The sequence below is a fragment of the Giraffa tippelskirchi genome, chromosome 13 (genome assembly GCF_054371585.1).
Source record: "Giraffa tippelskirchi isolate mGirTip1 chromosome 13, T2T-mGirTip1v1.2.pri, whole genome shotgun sequence".
Taxonomy (NCBI): domain Eukaryota; kingdom Metazoa; phylum Chordata; class Mammalia; order Artiodactyla; family Giraffidae; genus Giraffa; species Giraffa tippelskirchi.
The window spans coordinates 82,753,745-82,771,391 of NC_137287.1; the positions used below are offsets into that span (position 1 = coordinate 82,753,745).

Consider the following 17,647-nt stretch of genomic DNA (forward strand, 5'->3'; position numbering starts at 1 on the left):
TGGGAGAACCCACCAAAACAAGGGGCCTGAAATCCACATGGTCCCAGCAGAGGGCCTGGCCAGCTCTGACCTGAGGACTCGGAGCCTTGCACTCTCTCCTCTACCCACCCCGGGGCGGCGGGGGCTGCGCCAAGGGGGTCAGAGAGCAGGAAACAGGTGTCCTTAGGGTGGCTATGGGCTCTGTGCTATGTCTCAGGACCTTGGTCAGCAGCCGAGTGAACCAACACGCCTGGGGCTTTGGGCTGAGCGCTTGGCTCAGGGCTTTTGTCTGCTGGCTGGGAGCTTACTGACCTTGCTCCCAAAGTGGTTGTCTTTGCGAGGCTCTGATGCCCCTCGGGTGCCCTTTTAGATCCGGACACTGCAGGAGCAGCTGGAGAACGGCCCCAGCGCGCAGCTGGCCCGCCTGCAGCAGGAGAACTCCATCCTGAGGGACGCCTTGAATCAGGCCACGAGCCAGGTGGAGAGCAAGTAAGCCCTGCGTGCGCCCCAAGCTGCACTTGGTCCCCAGGGCCCACCAGCTGGCCTCCCACCCCAGCCCCGGGGCTGGGGGCCATGTCTGCGCCCCCCAGGCAGCAGAGCAGAGCTGATCTTGGCCAGGTTTCTTGCCTCCCAGGGTTGGGGGATAGTTTTGTCTGTCCACTTCACCTGGTCTGGTACTGTCGCTCGGCTGGACAGTCAGTCCTGCCGTGAGGAAGTGTCGCTTGTGCCAGGGAAGGAGGCAGCAGGCTGACGACCTCCTCGCGCTGGAAAAGGTGGGCCTGGACCTGCCCCCTCAGCTCTCCTGCCCCCAATGGACTGCTTGCCTGGTCCTGAGACCCAGCTTCTGTGTGGCACTGAGGGGTCTCTTCTGTAAAATGCCACAGCCTTCCGCTTTGTGTGGACTCCCGGCCTGGTCGTGGTCCCTCTGGCTGGTGAGTCCTGTATGTGGACTCGAGCCCACCTGTGGCCCCGCCCTCGGGGTGGAGAGGCCCGTCCACCTGTCTCCCAGGGCTCGTCTGGGCCCATATCAGCCGTGAGGAATCAGCCACTGCTATTGGTTCCATGGGCTGCTTTCAGGCCCGTGTTGCTCTTTGCTCTCACTGAGCCACCCACCCTGCTCATGAAATACCATTTTCAACAAAACACCATCACACCCCATGTGGCTAATGATACAGATGGGCTTCACCGGGGTGGGGTCCAAGACTCAGGCAACGACTTAAGAAAGAGCTGGGGCCCCAGAGGACGGGCTCAGGGCCGCCTGTCCCCATCGCCCCTGGCACGTCTCAGGGTTCACGGGAGCCAACTCAGCCCTTTCCTGTCCATCATTCCGGGGGCTGGTGACTGTCTTGCAGGCAGAACGCAGAGCTGGCCAAGCTCCGGCAGGAGCTGGGCAAGGTCAGCAAGGAGCTGGTGGAGAAGTCGGAGGCCGTGCGGCAGGAGGAGCAGCAGCGCAAGGCCCTGGAGGCCAAGGCGGCCGCTGTGGAGAAACAGGTCCTGCAGCTGCAGGTGAGGGGCGGCGGCCCCCCTCGTGCCTGTGCATCCCGCCCACCAAGCCTCCCCACCTGGCCCATCGGCCACCTGGGGTCGTCTGTCCTCAGCTGTGACTGTGGCCGCTGGAGACCCAGGCAGGGCTGGGTCTGGCACCCTCAGCCTTGGTTTTGTTACTGGTGATGCCTGGTCAGCATGAAATGGGTACCATCTATGTGCTCAGCGTTTGTTCTAAACACTCACAAGCGTTAATTCTCAGCTAATTCTTGTAACCCCATGGGGTAGATACTGGTATTATGTGCCATTTCCCAGAAGGGAATGGGAGGCACAGAGTTAAGCCAGTCCCCCCAGTTCACTCGGAGCCAGGACACAAGCCCCCAGGCAGTCACCCACCCTGTGTCTTCACGGGTCCCTGCACAGCCTCCGGCTTCAGTGCCTGGTGGGGCTTCTTCATTCTCAGCCCTGAGTGTGGCCTGGGAGCTCACGGTTACCCAGGGGGACACCCATTCCCTGGAGGGAGGAACCCCCACAGGGCGCCAGGCAGCTCCCCATCAGCCGAACGAGCCCCACGTCCCCCAGCTGGCCTGTCTCAGGGCAGTTGTCTCCCCTCTGTGTGTGTGACTTCTCGGGGAGACCACATGAACCCGGGAGCCCACACGGCTTTGCGCCCATTTCTGCTCAGTCCCTGAAGCTCAGCTGTAGCACGTGGGCCTGCGTCACGGAAAGGACTAGAAGTTTTGAGACTGCTGTATGCACAGGGGACCCAGGACAGGCACAGATGAAAACAGGATTGTTTGCGGGGAACTGAGGTGCATAATTTGGTGTAACGTGGGTCTGGCCTGAGCAGTGAGATGGGACTAGGACCCCTGGGGAGGGCCTAATGCTTGTGCTCTGAAAGCCCTTGGGTGGTCCCGATGCTTCCAGGGCTGGAGCCACCACTCCAGTACCAAGTTGTCACCATCACTCTCGTCAGGAAGCCCCAGGCTCTGTGCATTTCCTCCTGCTCAGTCTTGCCATCCTCGGTCACACAGAGTCCCCACGGCGTTGACCCTGAGGCCCTGGTTTTTCCACCTGTAATGTGGGTGTGGTGGTGGTACCTGTGTCTTGGGGTGGCCGGGGCTCACCACACTGACACATGGACGCCTTGACAGCACCTTGCCCAGAAATGCTCAGCAGCTGTGACCATTCCCAGGTCCCACTCAGGTGAAAATGGGGCGACTGTTGGTCTCATCTGTAGCGTCTTCCCTGGGCTCCCACTCTTCAAGGGTCAGGATGGCTCCCTGGCCTTGTCTAGTGGGTGAACTGACCTGGACATCCAGGCAGCTTTTCTGTTTCATCAGTGCGGGGCGGCTGGGAGTGAAGAGCTCTGGATGGCAGAGCTGAGAGAGTCCAGCCTCCCGCCCACACCCTCACAGCCCTCTTCCCTCGGCCGGTCCCCAGGCGTCTCACAAAGACAGTGAGGAGGCCCTGCGGAAGCGCCTGGAAGAGGTCGGCCAGGAGCTGTGCCGCGCACAGAACAGCCATGCCAGCCTCCGTGCAGATGCCGAGAAGGCCCGGGAGCAGCAGCAGCAGATGGCCGGTGAGGGCTGCGGGGGGCTGGCCCCGCGGGGCAAGAGCACCCGGGACCCCAGACTTCTGCACCTGTCAGGACGCACGGGGGTGCTTGGGGTCAGGCCTGGGGTCTAGAGGACTGGACGTGGGGGCTGGATAGGGGGGGTGGGCTTGGGTGGAAGACGCTGCCACAGGGGCTGCTGCTGGCCATCTCCTTCCTCCACCTCAGTAAGGCCCAGGGCCAGGTCTGGAAGTGGGCCGTGGTCCCCTGTGCTCTCAGGGCACCTGCCCCCCCTGAGGAGGTGGTGAGACATCCAGAGCACCGAGGGCTCCTGGAGAGGCAGGGCAGGCGGTCCATTGACCAGGTCACACAGCCTTGTGCTCGACAGACTTCCAAGTAGCCGCTGTGACCTGGAACAGGTCCTAGAAGCTGCCAGCTGCATCTGCAAAGGGCCAGGCAGTAGTGATCTTGGCTTTGTAGGCCAGATAGTATTTGTCACAGCTGCTCAGCTCTGCCGCCACAGTGCCCACACAGCCTAGGACAGACAGGCTTGGCTGTAGGCCAGGAAAGCTCTATTGACAAAAACAGGCTATGGGCCGGGATGGCTCAGGGTTCTAGTCTGCTGCCCCCTGCTGTGATGGGCCCGGTGTGGCTTCAGGTGGTCAGAGGAGGCCTCTGGGGAGAAAGATCTGGATGATTGGAAGAGGCCTGCCTTGCAAAGACCAGGAAACGGCAGAAGTGGCCGGCACGGAGCCCCTGAAGAATGGGGACAAACTTGAACTTGGACTGTATAGGAGGAGGTCAGCGTGCAAGGCTTGAGATGGCAGCAGTGGCCAGTGTGGGGCAGACAGGCGGGCCAGGGTGACCTTCCCGTGGAGTGATGAGGGCTGGGAACGTGGGAGGGGGTGGCAGAACCGACCCCACTTGCCCTTCCGGATGCTCTGGCTCCGGCCCAGGAAAGGATCGAGGGGCAGAATGGCCTGGGGACCAGGGCTGGACCAGGCAGCCACAGAGGTGCCCGCTGGATTGGGCCAGCAGTGGACGTGGATCCCCAGGCCTCAGATAAGTGAGAGGTGGGGAGGAGGAGGAAGCCCTCAGCAGAGCCCCGTGTGTTGGGGGCAAGCCCTGGGCCAGGGGCTGTGCAGAGTCAGACGAATGTGGCCGGCATTCAGAACCGTGGTGGGATGTTGTGGAGGTTGCTGAGTGGGGAGGACACTCCAGGAACCCCTGCCCTGGTCTCAGTGACATGAACCGGTCTACCAGAAGCAGGGTTTAGACTCTGCATCAGACGCCCATTCAGATCCCATCGTTGCCAAGCGGTGGGGGCGCTTCGTTGTCCCCCGGTGTGCAGAAGCCTGGCGGTGACTCTGCACCAGCCAGCGGGCCGCCCTGGGTGGGGCATGTGTCTCGAGCCCACGGGCGTGTGCTAGGCAGCCTGGGAGCGTCCACGCCGGCGACCCCCCTGACCCGCCGGCCGCCCCCTCCACAGAGCTGCACAGCAAGCTGCAGTCCTCCGAGGCCGAGGTGAGGGGCAAGTGTGAGGAGCTGCGTGGTCTCCATGGGCAGCTGGACGAGGCCCGGGCACAGAACTCGCAGCTCACAGAGAGGATCTGCTCCATCGAGGCTCTGCTGGAGGCCAGCCAGGCCCAGGACGCCCAGGTCAGCATCCCCCCTCCCAGGGCCCCTCCACCCCCACCCCACGGGGCCCCCCCACTCGACAACCTGCCGTCCAAGGCGTGTCTCCTGGTAACCACGGGGCTCTTCTCTCATTCCAGGCCAGTCGAGTGGAGGCCGACCAGCAGCAGGCCCGGTAAGAGGGGGCAGGGGCCCAGCCTAGGTGTGAGATCCCGGGGAGGACCCCTGAGAAGCCCTGTCTTCCCCACCTCTCATCCAGTGCCTGTGGGGAGCAGGAAAGAGGGCAGGACCCAGGCTGTGGGGAGAGTGGCTGGGCCTCCTGCTGTCCGTCTGTACACCCTTCCATCCATCTCTGGATGGGAAGGACTGGGGGTCAGGGGTTTCTTTCCATGTCTACAGGAGGAGGGATTTTAGGGCTTGAAGTCATAACTCAAACAGAAAAGGGGTCACGCGCCCCGAGTGGAGAACCTGGGAGGTTGCCCAGACCTTGGCACAGCTCTGGCCGTGGTGCAGGGTCCCAGCTGACCAGACGTGGGAGCTGGTGCTGGGTGATTTCAGCGGCCAGCTCCAGGCTACTGAGACCTGGTGGGGGCGCCCCGGGCCTGGGGGCTGGAGCCCTTGGAACGACCGTCATCTCAGTGTGTGTCGCTCAACAGGTGCCTGTGGGCTCACGGGGTGGTCCTGGCTGCTGTGGCCGGGGGTCCTCAGGGCTGCCATGTGGGGTGAGGCCTGGCAGTGTTGTCCATCCCTGTGCAGGTGGTCGGCCTTGGCCCAGGTAGTCTGCTGGCTTGTTCTGGCTGCTGCCAGCGGTGGATCGCCTCCCTGGTACCTCCAGGCCGTGGCCCGCATTCCTGGCCTCAGGTCTGAAAGCTAGAGAAGGAAGCTGGCCTCTCAGAGGCCCCACGACCCCTTGCTGGAGACTCAGAAGCAAACCCTCTCCGTGTGCCTTTCCAGACAGCTCAGGGCAACTTTGTTCCTCATGGCATTTGTGAGGGTAGAGAGGTTGTGTTTATTTGGCATTTTGTTCTTGTATTTTAGGATCAGATTCTTGGACCACACAGCTAATTTCTAGGTACTTAGGTCATGTTGCAAATAGGGTCAATTCTAATATTTTGCATCCTCCATATATTTGACAGAATGGGTTTTTTTTTAAATTTTTCTTCTCAGACTGTTTATCTGCAAGTTGTGACTAGGCCAGGCCATCCTATTCTGGGGTGGAGGTGAGTGATCCAACCCCATACGTTCTGGAACGTAACTCGGGCAGTGGCCACCAAGCGGGGTGACTGTCAGTGTCCTCACTACCCGCCGGCTGTGTCTTCTTCATTGGGGGTGCTCTTGCAGGGGCCTGGCTGCTGCAGAATGCAGGCAGCTTGACGGAGAAGCTGTGAGGGGTCCCAGTGGTGCTTTGAGGGTGGGGTCAGGTTCTTTGGCCTGCAACTAGCATCTTAGAAGTCAACAACAGCCATCTTAAAGGCTGGGTGCAAACTGTACTTAGAATGAAGGCGAGGGTCAGGGCAAGCAGCCCGCACAGCCTTCCCTGAGGGTGTTGAGTCTTCACACACTTCCTTAGGGTGCTGCTAAGTCGCTTCAGTCGTGTCCGACTCTGTGCGACCCCATAGACTGCAGGCCACCGGGCTCCACTGTCCCTGGGATTCTCCAGGCAAGAATACTGGAGTGGGTTTCCATTTCCTTCCTTAGGGTAGCGGTCCTCAAAAAGCAGTTCACTGCAGCCCCTGGTGAGAACATCAGAACACGTGTTCCCACTGGGGGCATCCTCGGAGGGACTTCCTTCCTGACCCTAGAGTGGCCCTGGTTGTGCTACTTCAGGTCAGCACTAGTGGCTTCCTGTCCTGTTCTAAATTGAGACTCAGAAGATGACATGTTAAAGCGTCCATTTGCAGCTTCTTTCTCGACAGCCAGAGACGTACTAGAGCGACCACCCCGAGCTTTCTGGGTGATGGGGGTGGACAGAACCACGTGGCCTTGAGCCTAGAGAGAAGCATGAGGAAGTGGGGCCGCTGTCCTGCCAGCTCTCCTCATGTCTGGGGTCTTCTCGGGCCAACGTCTCAGAGCCCAGGTGCAGGACTGAGGGGGAGCCTTCGGGTTCCGGCAGAGCCAGGTTTTGGACACAGGGTGGTTGCAGCAGGGAGCCAGGGCCTGCCGGGCACCGCCAAGGGCGGAAACGTTCCTGATGGACTGTGGGCGACGGTACTGCCGAGTGTCAAGGCCCAGCCGTGTCCCTTGAGGGCAACTGTGGCCGCAGGGAAGGACCAGGGCCACAGGCTGTGGGATAGAACGGGACCAGGCAGCAGAAGTGAAGTGAAAGTCGTTCAGTCATGTCCGACTCTTTGCGACCTCTTGGACTAGACAGTTTGTGGAATTCTCCAGGCCAGAATACTGGAGTGGGTAGCCTTTCCCTTCTCCAGGGGATCTTCCCGACCCAGGAATCGAACTGGGGTGTGCTGCATTGCAGGTGGATTCTTTACTAACTGAGCTATCAGGGAAGCCCTTAGCAGAAGAAAGAGCACCCCAAAAAAGGGACGGTCCAGGGCCTGTACCCACACTGGCCACGCAGCTGCTCTGACCTCTCCTGTCCAAGCAGCTGTGTCCCCAAGTGGGACTCTGGTGGCCTCTGGGCCCTCAGCTCTCGGGGAAGGGCTCCCCTGAAGCCTGTGCCTTGTGAGGGAGGGGCCTGACCCCCGTCCCAGGCCCCATGTGTGCTCCTGGGCGCCTGGGACAAGGAGGGACCCCAAGACAGGCCCTGTGGGGGCTGCAGACCTTCAGAGCCAGACAGTGACCTGCTGTCTGTCCCCAGTGTCATGGAGCTGGAGTCACAGGTGTGGTGCCTGGAGAAGGAGGCCACGGAGCTCAGGGAGGCAGTGGAGCAGCAGAAGGCAAAGAACAACGTGAGTTGGGGGAGAGGCGCCTGCCGTGTGGATGGGGAGGGGCCGCCTGCCGTGTGGACAGGGCGTATCTGCAAGAGCCTCGGCCGCATCCCCGGCCCTGGCCGTCTCCCAGAGCCTCTGCCTGTACCTCCCGAGACCTGGCTGGGCCAGAGTGGGCCTCCTGGTGGCGGGAAGCTCTTCTCTGAGGAGCCGGTGACTGCCCTCCTCTCCTCGCCCCCAGCCCCACAGACGAGTCTCCCTAAAAGGCACCGGGTCACCCCGAGCCATCTGGCGCCAGTGCTGCCCAGCATGCCCTATGGGGTCTGGAGGCGGGTCATGGAGGTTCATCTGCCCTGCAGAGACCGGCCTGGCTGTTGACCATGCCCCTCTCCTCCCAGGACCTCCGAGAGAAGAACTGGAAGGCCATGGAGGCTCTGGCCTCAGCCGAGAAGAGCTGCGAGGAAAAGCTGCGGTCCCTGACCCAGGCCAAGGTCAGTGTGGGCTCCGGGCTGGCCTCTGTCAAGCCAGTCAGCAGAGCTCGCAGCTGCGTGCAGGGCAGCCCTGGGCTCAGAGCGGCTCCCGAGTCCACCCAGGGCCCAACTCTGCCTCTTCCTGTGCGCCCTCTGCCCGCCCTCCCGCCTGTTCCCCCGGAAAAGTGGGGAGCAGTGAGCATTGTGTGCTGCCTCTCAGCTGGGCCTTGCCCTCCGAGGCCATGGGGGCCCCAAGCGTGGTCTGTCCACGTGGACTTTGTTCATGTTGTTCTTCTGCCTGACGTCTTGTCTAAACGGTCCCCCTGAGCACCCGGGCTGACCACCCCACCCCTCTCCCCGGACCTCCCCCAGGAGGAGTCGGAGAAGCAACTCAGCCTGACAGAGGCCCAGACCAAGGAGGCCCTGCTGGCCCTGCTCCCAGGACTCCCCACCCCCACCCACCAGGTAGGAGGCAGGGTGGCTTCTTGGGGTCCCTCTGCCCATGGAGAGGTGCATCCCTCCCAACCGCAAAACATTTCTGTCGCAGAGTTACGCCGAGTGGTTGCAGGAGCTCAAACAGAACGCCTGTTTGGAGTTGTCAAAGCAGCCGCAGGCGAGCCCGGAGCCCTCGGTGAGCACGGACAGCCGTCCAGCCTCACATCCTTCCCTGTCCCCCGCGGGGGTGCCCGGAGCCTGTCGTCAGGCTTTGGCTCACCAGCCCCCCTCTGCCCCTGTTCTGCCTCTGCCCTCAGGACCTGGCCGCCAAGCTGAGGGAGGCAGAGGAGACGCAGAGCGGCCTGCAGGCCGAGTGTGACCAGTACCGCAGCATCCTGGCCGAGACGGTGAGGCCTGGCGGGGACGCCCAGCGGTTGGGGGGCCCTACTGGGTCGCTGGCTCTGTGACCTCAGTTGGGCATGGCCCCCTTCTGGGCCCTGTTCCTGTGGCTGAATGGCAAATAGGGGTGCTCAGGGTGAAGGTCTGGGGCAAGTCCGAGGCGGGAGGGGAGTGGTTGGCTCTCCTATGACACCAGGAGCCCAGCCTTTGCCCTGGGGCCGGCCCATCCTGGGCTGCTGAGGCCCACCTGCTGCAGACCCATCAGAGATGAGAGTCCTGACGGCCCTGTCTTCTGCACACTGTCTGGGGCGGGGCCTGCTCCAGGGCTGCCCCTTCCCCGCTGCGTGGCCGGGCCGGGCTGGGATCTGAACAGGGTGGCCGCTGGGACAGGGAGGGAGCCGGGGGGTGTATGTGGGGTCCACAGGCCGTGCTCACGGCTGCCCCCACAGGAGGCCATGCTCAAGGCACTACAGAAGAGTGTGGAGGAGGAGGAACAGGTGTGGAAGGCCCGGGTGAGCACTGCGGAGGAGGAGCTCCGGGAGGTATGCTTCCCGGGGGGATGCCCACAGGGTTATCTGGGTCACTTGGGGAGGTCAGGTTTTGGTGACACCACATGAAGTGTGGTCACAGATCCGACAGCTGAGTCCTGGTCTCCAGGAGACCCCACCCCCAGGAAGAGGGGCTGGTCACTCTTCGGGGGGCAGGGGCACCATGGGCTTCCTGGAGTGGGTCCCAGGACAGCTCCGAGGAGCCGCGGCAGTGCATCCCTGGTCAGATCCCCCAGGGCTCGTGCTTGACGGCCCCTTCCTCATGCTTTGTAGTCGCGAGTCACCGTGAAACATCTCGAAGAGGTTGTCGAGAAGCTCAAAGGGGAACTCGAAAGTTCCGATCAGGTGCGTGGGGGCTCTGGGCAGAGAGCGCCGTCCTCTTATGGAGGTTCCTGTGGTCGTTTTCTTTCCTGGTCCACGTGTCCCTGCTTTTCCTTAATGAGCAGTTGCGACATTGGCCAGAGGCAGCATGCCCGGCCCGGTGCACCATGGCTTCTGCCGTGGCCTCAGGAACTGTGGGAGGAGGGTGCGGGGTGGCCCTGCCACGCTCATCCATCCACCCTGGCCTTGGAGCAGGTCCCCTGGCACCCACCTTGCAAGTAAATCTCGAGGCCTGAGAGCTCATCCTGTCCCGGGGTGCCTGCGTGTGGCGCCACATCAGGGGTCTGGCCCCAGGCACCTCCTGGAACCGTCGGGCCGCGGAGGCCCCCTCTCAGCCCATCCCCAGGCTGGCCAGCCCTGGTCCCCGTGGTCGTCCCTTTCTCGTCCCATCTGTTTGTGGCCTCTGACACATGTCCTGTCCAGGTGAGGGAGCACACCTGGCACCTGGAGGCCGAGCTGGAGAAGCACATGGCGGCCGCCAGCGCCGAGTGCCAGAGCTATGCCCAGGAGGTGGCGGGGGTGAGTCCCGTCCCTGGCAGCCCCGCAGGCAGGGTGGGGTGAGGCCGGCCAGCCTGGCAGCGCGGGAATTCCTCTACCTGGTGCAGTGACACCGTCCTCACGGGCGGTCATTTAAATGTGGCAGGGCTTCACGTTCAGGCAGCAGAGAGGACAAGCTTAGCACCCCGATTCTGGTGTGATCTCAGACTTCTGCCCTTGCTTTGCAAAAGACACTCCGTAAACACTTGTGAAGGCCTAGGAGAAGCCATGTCCTGAACGCCATGCTTCCCAAGTCTTAAGAGCAGAAGCTGCCGGAGGCTGCGTCCCCCGCCCTCCCCTGCAGGTCCCCGGGGCGGGTGCCTGATGTATTGGGTTCCCTGAGAGGTGCTCACAAGAACTGGTCCTCTCTCCTTTCCTCCCACTACCCGGCTCTGTTTTTTCAGTTGAGGCAGCTCTTATTAGAATCTCAGTCTCAGCTGGATGCGGCCAAAAGCGAAGCCCAGAAACAAAGCGACGAGCTCGCCCTGGTGAGTGGCCGTGGTGTGACTGCTTGCACTGTGGGGTTGGGTGTGCACGTTCCACGTCCAGTCAGAGGGTATGTGGGTGGGCTGCTGGAGGGGCTGCTGGCACCTTTGCTCGACCCTGGGCCTGTGGCTGCCGGGACCATGGTGTGGCCTGGGCCCAGGAGGTCCCCTCCCTTGCTTTGCGCACCTCAGTCCCGCAGATACCACATCCCTCGGGAGTCACCGGGCTCCATGCCACTGACTTTGCGGTGAGTGGAGTATGTGCACAAGGCCAGTTCGGGCCCCTCGGGGGTCCCTTAGCTGCAGTTTGAGTCGGGTGAGGGGTCTCGGTGCTGGCCTCCTGCCCCCCCGAGAACCTGCAGGGGAGCTCACACAGGCCACGCTCACCAGAGCAGGTCCCCCGAGGGGCCATGGCTGCTGAGACAGCCTGTGGTCTTCCTGGGGGGCTGTGTGCATCCAGCCATGCCTCAGCACAGACCCAGCCTCCCTGTTCCAGGTCAGGCAGCAGCTGAGCGAGATGAAGAGCCACGTGGAGGATGGCGACGTGGCCGTGGCTCCCCCAGCAGAGCAGGACCCCACTGAGGTTAGGGGGAAAGCTGGGTGTTGGTCACTGATGCTGTGCAGGCTCCTCCACCCGGTGCAGGGCGGAGATGGCAGCCCCGATGCCCACTGACCCCATCCCCGCTCTACCCAGACACCCTGCTTCTGAAGAGACGCAGAGTGGAAGTAAGGGCGAGGGGCTCGGGTGTCTGGTGGGGCACTTGCCCTCCAGACCCCTGATCCAATTGGCTGTCGACAGTCTCACCATGGTGGTGGCGGCCTCAGGGTGGGATGGCCTCCTGGGCCGGGGCTCGCACATGGCTGAGGCTCCTCTGTCCTGGGGTCTCACTAGAGGACCCCATGTCCCATCGGCATCTCGCCCATGTCACCCAGCTCCCTTCCCCAGCGGCTGGGCCCCGCCTCCCCCAGGGGAGCCTCGGGACCGGCTGGAGGGCCCAGGCCACACCACGTGTCCATGGTAGGGCAGGATTGGGGGGCCCTGCACGCCCAGGAGGGTCCCGCCTGCCCCATATTCCAAACATGTTTGCCTGCAGCTGAAGACGCAGCTGGAGCGGACGGAAGCCCTCCTGGGGGACGAGCAGACGCGGCGGCAGAAGCTCATGGCCGAGTTTGAGGAGGTCAGGGTGCTGCTCAGCTGACAGTTGTCCGTCAGGGCCCTTGTGGGTCAGGGTGGCAGGGCTGGGCCAGCCGTACCCCGCCCGGGGAATTGTCACTACGCTCTGTCACTCACCTTCTGTATGGGTCCTGACGCCTCCCCCACCCCCCCAGGCTCAGCTCACGGCGAGTCAGTTGCAGGCAGAGTTGGAGAAGCTTTGTTGCACCAGCGCCCTTGGGTCTTCGGAGGTGGAGGAGGCCACGCAGCTGAAGGTACTGCGGCGCCATCATCCTGGGCTCCCCGTCATCGTCCCCGGAGGCCCCCTGGGCTTGGTCCAGCCTAGTTTAGGGGCGGGTGAGGTGGGGGAGTATTCCCAAGTCTCCAGTATCACAGACAACTGGATCAAGTAGAACTTAAGGCCAGTGTTCAGCAGCCATCACATGACCCCAGGAGCTACAGCTTCGAACAGTCCTGTAGAAACGCTCCTGACTGTGGCCAGGAGGCCGTGTCCTCCTGGGCCTGGTGTGGCCCCACAGGCACAGCCAAGGGGGCCGTCCTGCTGCATGTCATGTGCAGGCTGATCCCCTTCAACCCTCCTACCGCAGGAGAGGCTAGAGAAAGAGAAGAAGTTAACCAGTGACCTGGGACGTGCAGCCACCAAGCTGCAGGAGCTTCTGAAGACAACCCAGGAGCAGCTGACGAAGGAGAAGGACATGGTGCAGAAGCTACAGGAGCGGCTGGACAGACCAGTGAGCGCCGACCCCACGGGGCAGGGTTGGGGGTGCCCAGGACCCTGGGGAAGGCCGGCAAGGAGGAGATGTGGACTCGGGCTGGAGGGGTGAGAACAGAGATTCCTGAAAGCTGCCCTCGGGCCCCTGCCAACCCCTCGGTGTCTCCTCCAGCCCCAGGCCACTCTGGTGTTGGGCTGCAGGCGTTAATTAGGGTGGGTTAGGAGCCGAGGGTGAGCGCACCCCTCGGCCAGCCTCTCCCCTTCACCCTCTGTCCACAGGAGGACGGCAGCTCAAAGGAAGGCACTTCTGTCTGAGTCTCCTGCAGAAAAAGAAGTTACTGTTCAACTTACCAAAATGCCTTACACATTCCTTACAAATAAACCAACCGACACAGCGTTATCCGGGCCCAACTTCGGTAGCTCTGAGAAGCCATAAAGACAAGAGTTTCTTAGCACCAGAAGTAGATCTTCCAAACCCAGTTTGTACAAGAAGAACCGTTGTCACAATCGAGAAACACTATCGCCCCGGCCCGGCCCTGGACCACCAGCCAGCAGACGCCAAAGCCCTCGTCAGCTGCGCGACAGACCCGGGGCTTGTTCTGGGAGGCGGGCCCGGGGTCTGTATGTCAATCAGTGCAATTGTGTCTTTCACGGGGTTGGGAGTCGGGTGGTTCTGGTGCTGAGTCCCTAAGGCTGCGGAGCAGACTGGAAGGTCACAGCCAGCGAGGCAGCAGCCCCGCTCCCCAGAAGATGCTGCCCCCAGAACCGACACGTGACTCCTGGGTGTTAATGCCATTAAAACCCGCGTGTCGCCCAGCACTCCGGTCTCGTCCCGTCTTCCTTGGGGGCCCCTTCCAGGAAAGAATGAGTGTGGTTTCTGGTCCCCCAGTGCCCACTGGGCAGGGTGAGGGAGCAGGGCCTGAGATACCTGGTAGCCTGACGGATGCACGGACTGGTCCCCACTCTGAGGAGCAGGGCTGCGGATGGCCCAGGCTGTGGTGTGAAGTGAGTTCCGGGAATGAACAAGGGACTCTGTCCTTCTGGCCGGACCCGGGCAAACATCCACTCCTCAGGAGGGCTGGAGACAGGGCAGCCAGCTTAACTTGCCATGATCCTTGGACTTTCGTGTTTTCGGGGATCTGAGTCTTGGGTCAAGAGGTGAGTTGGGGGCTTCGTAAGGAACCTGGAGCTTAAGCCAAAAGTGGATTTAGAGGCAGAGTCATGGGAGTGGTTGCATCAACCCAGGAACAGAAGGCGAACTGAAGCAGCCCCCGGGGGTCTCGGTGGTTTTTCCAGCTCAGTCCCAAGACTCAGAAGCCTGGGAGAGGGGTCTGATGGGCTGAGCATGGCTGGGGGAAAACAAGCACCTGGTCAGCAGGTGCACCCAGATGGGGGGGGGGGGCCTCCTGCCTGAGAGCCTTGGCATCCCATACCTCCAGGCTGGGTTTGACTCCCCTCTGGGGTGATGGTCACCAGCACCTCAAGACCTCGGGGAGGGAAGGTTCCTCTAGCTGCCTTCGGCTGCATACACAAGTAGCGGCCAGGGGCTGGGCAGTGCTGACCTCAGGCTGCATGACCAAAACCAGGTGCTGGCTTGCAGGGGGCACTTGGTCCGTGGACCACATGACTGCTGAGCAGCACTTACATGTGGTGACGGTGTTGGGATCACGGTGCTGAAAATTCTGGGATGGTTCCCCAGAGACGAGAACAGGACCTGGAGTTTGCTGGGAGGGAGGAGGGGTCAGGACCAAGGGGACGGGGTGTAGAGGAACGGGATGAGGGGCCAGGAGGGTGGGTGAGGGCCCCGTGGAGCTGGGTCACGAAGGCAAGGGGTCTGGATGGGCAGGGCACCGGAGCCACTGAGGTTTCCCAGGAGGGAGATAAGACCTACCTGTTCCAGACCCCTGCAGGCGGCTAAAGTGGAGAAAGGAAGCCCGGGGGCCAGGGGACACACGCCACGGGTTCTGGCCGGAAGCCTTAGTGGGAAGAAGTGACTGATGATGCCTGTCAGGCCACAGGCTCGGTTCTCATGTGACATCTCAAGTGCCTGTTGAAGGGGCACCGCCCCCATCCTCCAAGAATCCCCAGGACGTGGGAGCTGCTCACCTGGTGAAAGGCAGGGCGGGCTTCCGGCCACCTCTAATACCTGCTGAAGTCTGGAGGCCTGGGGCCTTGCCTTGGCTGGAAGGGAGGCTTGTGACTGTGGAAGCTGTGACCAGGAGCCCTTCACCCCACACCCCTGTGAGCCCCCAGCTCAGGGCAGGGCTCACGACTCATCTGCGTACAGGAGCCGTCACCCAAGGGCAGTGGTTCAGGGCCGTTTTCTGGTGGAAAACAGCCGGCCTTGTGTCCTGAACCAGGTCTCCTGCGTCACGGTGGCTGCCATAGTCTGCTTTTCCACTAAGCTCCCCTCCCCCACCACGTGGCTGAAAAGCTGGGGACCCTTAGGCAGGGCTCCTCTGGTGGCTCAGATGGTAAAGATTCTGCCCAGGAGACCTGGGTCTGATCCCTGGATCGGGAAAATCCCCTGGAGAAGGGAATGGCAACCCACTCCAGTGTTCTTGCCTGGAGAATCCTATGGAAAGAGGAGCCTGGCAGGCTACAGTCCATGGAGTCGAAAAGAGCTGGATATGACTGAGTGACTAACTTAGGCTGGGCAGAAGCCCCTTGTAGGCAAAGGAATGAGGTCACCTCTGGGGAAAGAAGGCTCGAAAGACCCTGGGGGTGCCAAGCTGCTGCCTGTGGGCTCTGTCCTCAGACCGCCAACCACTGGCCCAGCAGCCTGGCAGTGGCAGCTCCCAGCCAGCAGGGGGCGCCTGGGGACCTTGTTGTCCAGGGGCCAGGTCCACCCTCAGGCTCAGGAAGATGGCCCGTGGCGGGGGGCGGGGGGGGGGACACAGTGGTAGATGGGGGTGTGGAGAGGCAGCCACCTGCCCCAGACCTCAGGCGACAGGAGAGCTGGGAGCTCTGAAAACATCCAAGTTCAGAGGCTCCCGGGGTTGACCTGAAGCTCAGAGTCTCGCAACCCATTAACAGCCCCTCTAGACCTGTAAGCCTCATTACAGCTTTTTGGACTACCTCTGGTCATCTTTGTGGCGGGTCAATAAAATGCACAACCCCTGGGATGCCTGGCCTTCAGGCAGTGAAACCACCAGACACTCTCCACAAATGCCTAACAGGACTCAGAGCCCAAAAGAGTTGTTTTCCTTCCTGCCTCAAACTGAACAAAATCTAACTCAGAATTCCAGATTTTACAAATAACTCACCAGGGGTGTGATGGGAATAGCTTAGGGGTTTAAAAAAAAGAGACCAGAGTGCTGCATGACATTGGACAAGTTACTTTACCTCTCTGGACTGGCTGAGGCACTGGCTCAGTAAGTCCCCTTCCAATGCCCCTCCCCAACCATGTAGTGACCCTTCTTCCAGCCCCAGCCCAGCTGGAACTTGGTCTGGAGACGGCTTCTACGTTTTGGAAATGCCCCAAATCATGACAAATCGACGTGTCTGTCCTCAGGCCCATCCAGGCTCTGAGAGTCCAATTATGAGCTGGTAAAGAGCAGAAGCCACACGTGTGCATGTGGACCAGCCGCATTCTGAGGGGTGAGCGGCTCTAGGAAAGGAACCCACTTGACCAAGCCCCATCTTTCCACCCTAGTCACCATGTTCATGGTTTTCCCTGAGATTAATATTCTCGGAATAACTAACTTCACAGCCCAGCTCTAAATGTTAGCAGTGGTGGTATCTGCTGATGCTTCCTCAGGGCAGAAGAGCAATCATTCAGTGAACCCTGAGTCAGCTTTCCACACACTCTTCTGCAATGTGTGAACACCTGTGAAAGTGTAAATATGCTGGAAGCAGAGAATACTGCAGTTTTAGTCCTCACCAGGGTCAGCTGAGGTCTAAGACTCTCATTTTGCAACAGAGTTACCTGTAGTGCTGGTGAACCACAGTCTAGGGCCTGAATCTCAGGAATCCAGAAGCTCCCTGGCAGAGAGGTTAAGTGACTATTAGCATTTCCCAATTTCTGGAGCTGAGTGCCAGGAGCTATTTACATGTCACACCCCCAGGCACTGCTCGAAACCTTCCCCACAGCACCCCACACACATACCTGCATGGATGCAGGTGCTCCTACAAGTGGCTCCACACGTCACAAGGTGAAACCACAGAGAAGACTGTCACCTCCTGAACCTCCTGGCTCTGCCTACAAGGCTGATTCTTCACTAGGGCCGTCTGGGGCCTGCAGTGCTTCTCCGGCGCCTGTCAATACAGTCACTGAGAGCACTGCTTTGCAGTAGAGAAACTCAGGATGAAAGAATGACAAGCAGCCTGTATATAACCAGTAGCCAGCACCATTTTCTAGATAATCTGGAAAGAAGTATTTTGATCAACGCATAACCTTTTTCTTGGCTCCCAAACAAGAGAGGAGATAAAAGCCTGGCGTTTAGATAAACAGTTGGAATAAGAGAACGACTTTCAAATATATACCAACCTTTTCATTCACTCAGAGGAGGAGGGAGCTGTGATCTTAACTGTAATTGTCTGAAATACCCCAAACCTTCACACTTAACCACACATGCAGAAGGCAAAATCCTTTACTCCCAAGTCACACATGAATAATTACACGTGAGAGAAGTTAAAAATGCTTCCTTTATTACATAAAGCCAGCAGTGCTACTTCTAAATTCCACTGTTTGTGCATCTCTAAGTTGTTCAGTGTTATGCCTGTGATGTGAAGGACAGTCACTTCCAGGGGTGCTCAGCGTGGCTTCCCATGTCATCCATCATACTTGCTCCCCACTGCATGTATGGGTTGCAAGCTACTCTAGGAGAGGAAGTTCTCCCAGGCCCTAGAGTAAAAGTAACATTCTTCCATACTTTATTAAACCAGAAGCAACAAAGTTCTGAAGGAGACACAATTAAAGACAGCACAGAGTCGCAGTCTGTCAGTACACCACCCTCACCGTTTTC

The 17,647-nt window shown here is 60.6% G+C and overlaps 1 protein-coding gene across 29 annotated transcripts in view; it reads left to right on the forward strand.

Annotated features, from left to right (window-relative positions):
* Window positions 1–13,499, forward strand: part of RRBP1 (ribosome binding protein 1) — a 46,755-nt gene extending 33,256 nt beyond the window's left edge. For 4 of the 29 annotated variants that reach the window (XM_081558690.1, XM_081558692.1, XM_081558698.1 and 1 more), the window contains 19 exons: window positions 350–468; window positions 1,332–1,485; window positions 2,908–3,046; window positions 4,509–4,678; window positions 4,795–4,829; window positions 7,470–7,560; window positions 7,938–8,030; window positions 8,382–8,474; window positions 8,557–8,640; window positions 8,762–8,851; window positions 9,293–9,385; window positions 9,665–9,736; window positions 10,196–10,291; window positions 10,714–10,797; window positions 11,291–11,377; window positions 11,889–11,972; window positions 12,124–12,222; window positions 12,556–12,699; window positions 12,960–13,499. In XM_081558690.1, the coding sequence (XP_081414816.1) occupies window positions 350–468; window positions 1,332–1,485; window positions 2,908–3,046; window positions 4,509–4,678; window positions 4,795–4,829; window positions 7,470–7,560; window positions 7,938–8,030; window positions 8,382–8,474; window positions 8,557–8,640; window positions 8,762–8,851; window positions 9,293–9,385; window positions 9,665–9,736; window positions 10,196–10,291; window positions 10,714–10,797; window positions 11,291–11,377; window positions 11,889–11,972; window positions 12,124–12,222; window positions 12,556–12,699; window positions 12,960–12,995 (1,863 nt within the window). In that variant the 3' untranslated portion in view covers window positions 12,996–13,499. Of the gene's footprint in view, window positions 1–349; window positions 469–1,331; window positions 1,486–2,907; window positions 3,047–4,508; window positions 4,679–4,794; window positions 4,830–7,438; window positions 7,561–7,937; window positions 8,035–8,381; window positions 8,475–8,556; window positions 8,641–8,761; window positions 8,852–9,292; window positions 9,386–9,664; window positions 9,737–10,195; window positions 10,292–10,713; window positions 10,798–11,290; window positions 11,378–11,888; window positions 11,979–12,123; window positions 12,223–12,555; window positions 12,700–12,959 lie in introns of all 29 variants that reach the window. The other 25 variants (XM_081558693.1, XM_081558699.1, XM_081558703.1 and 22 more) reach the window with 20 other exon arrangements.
* Window positions 13,500–17,647: the final 4,148 nt, after the last annotated feature.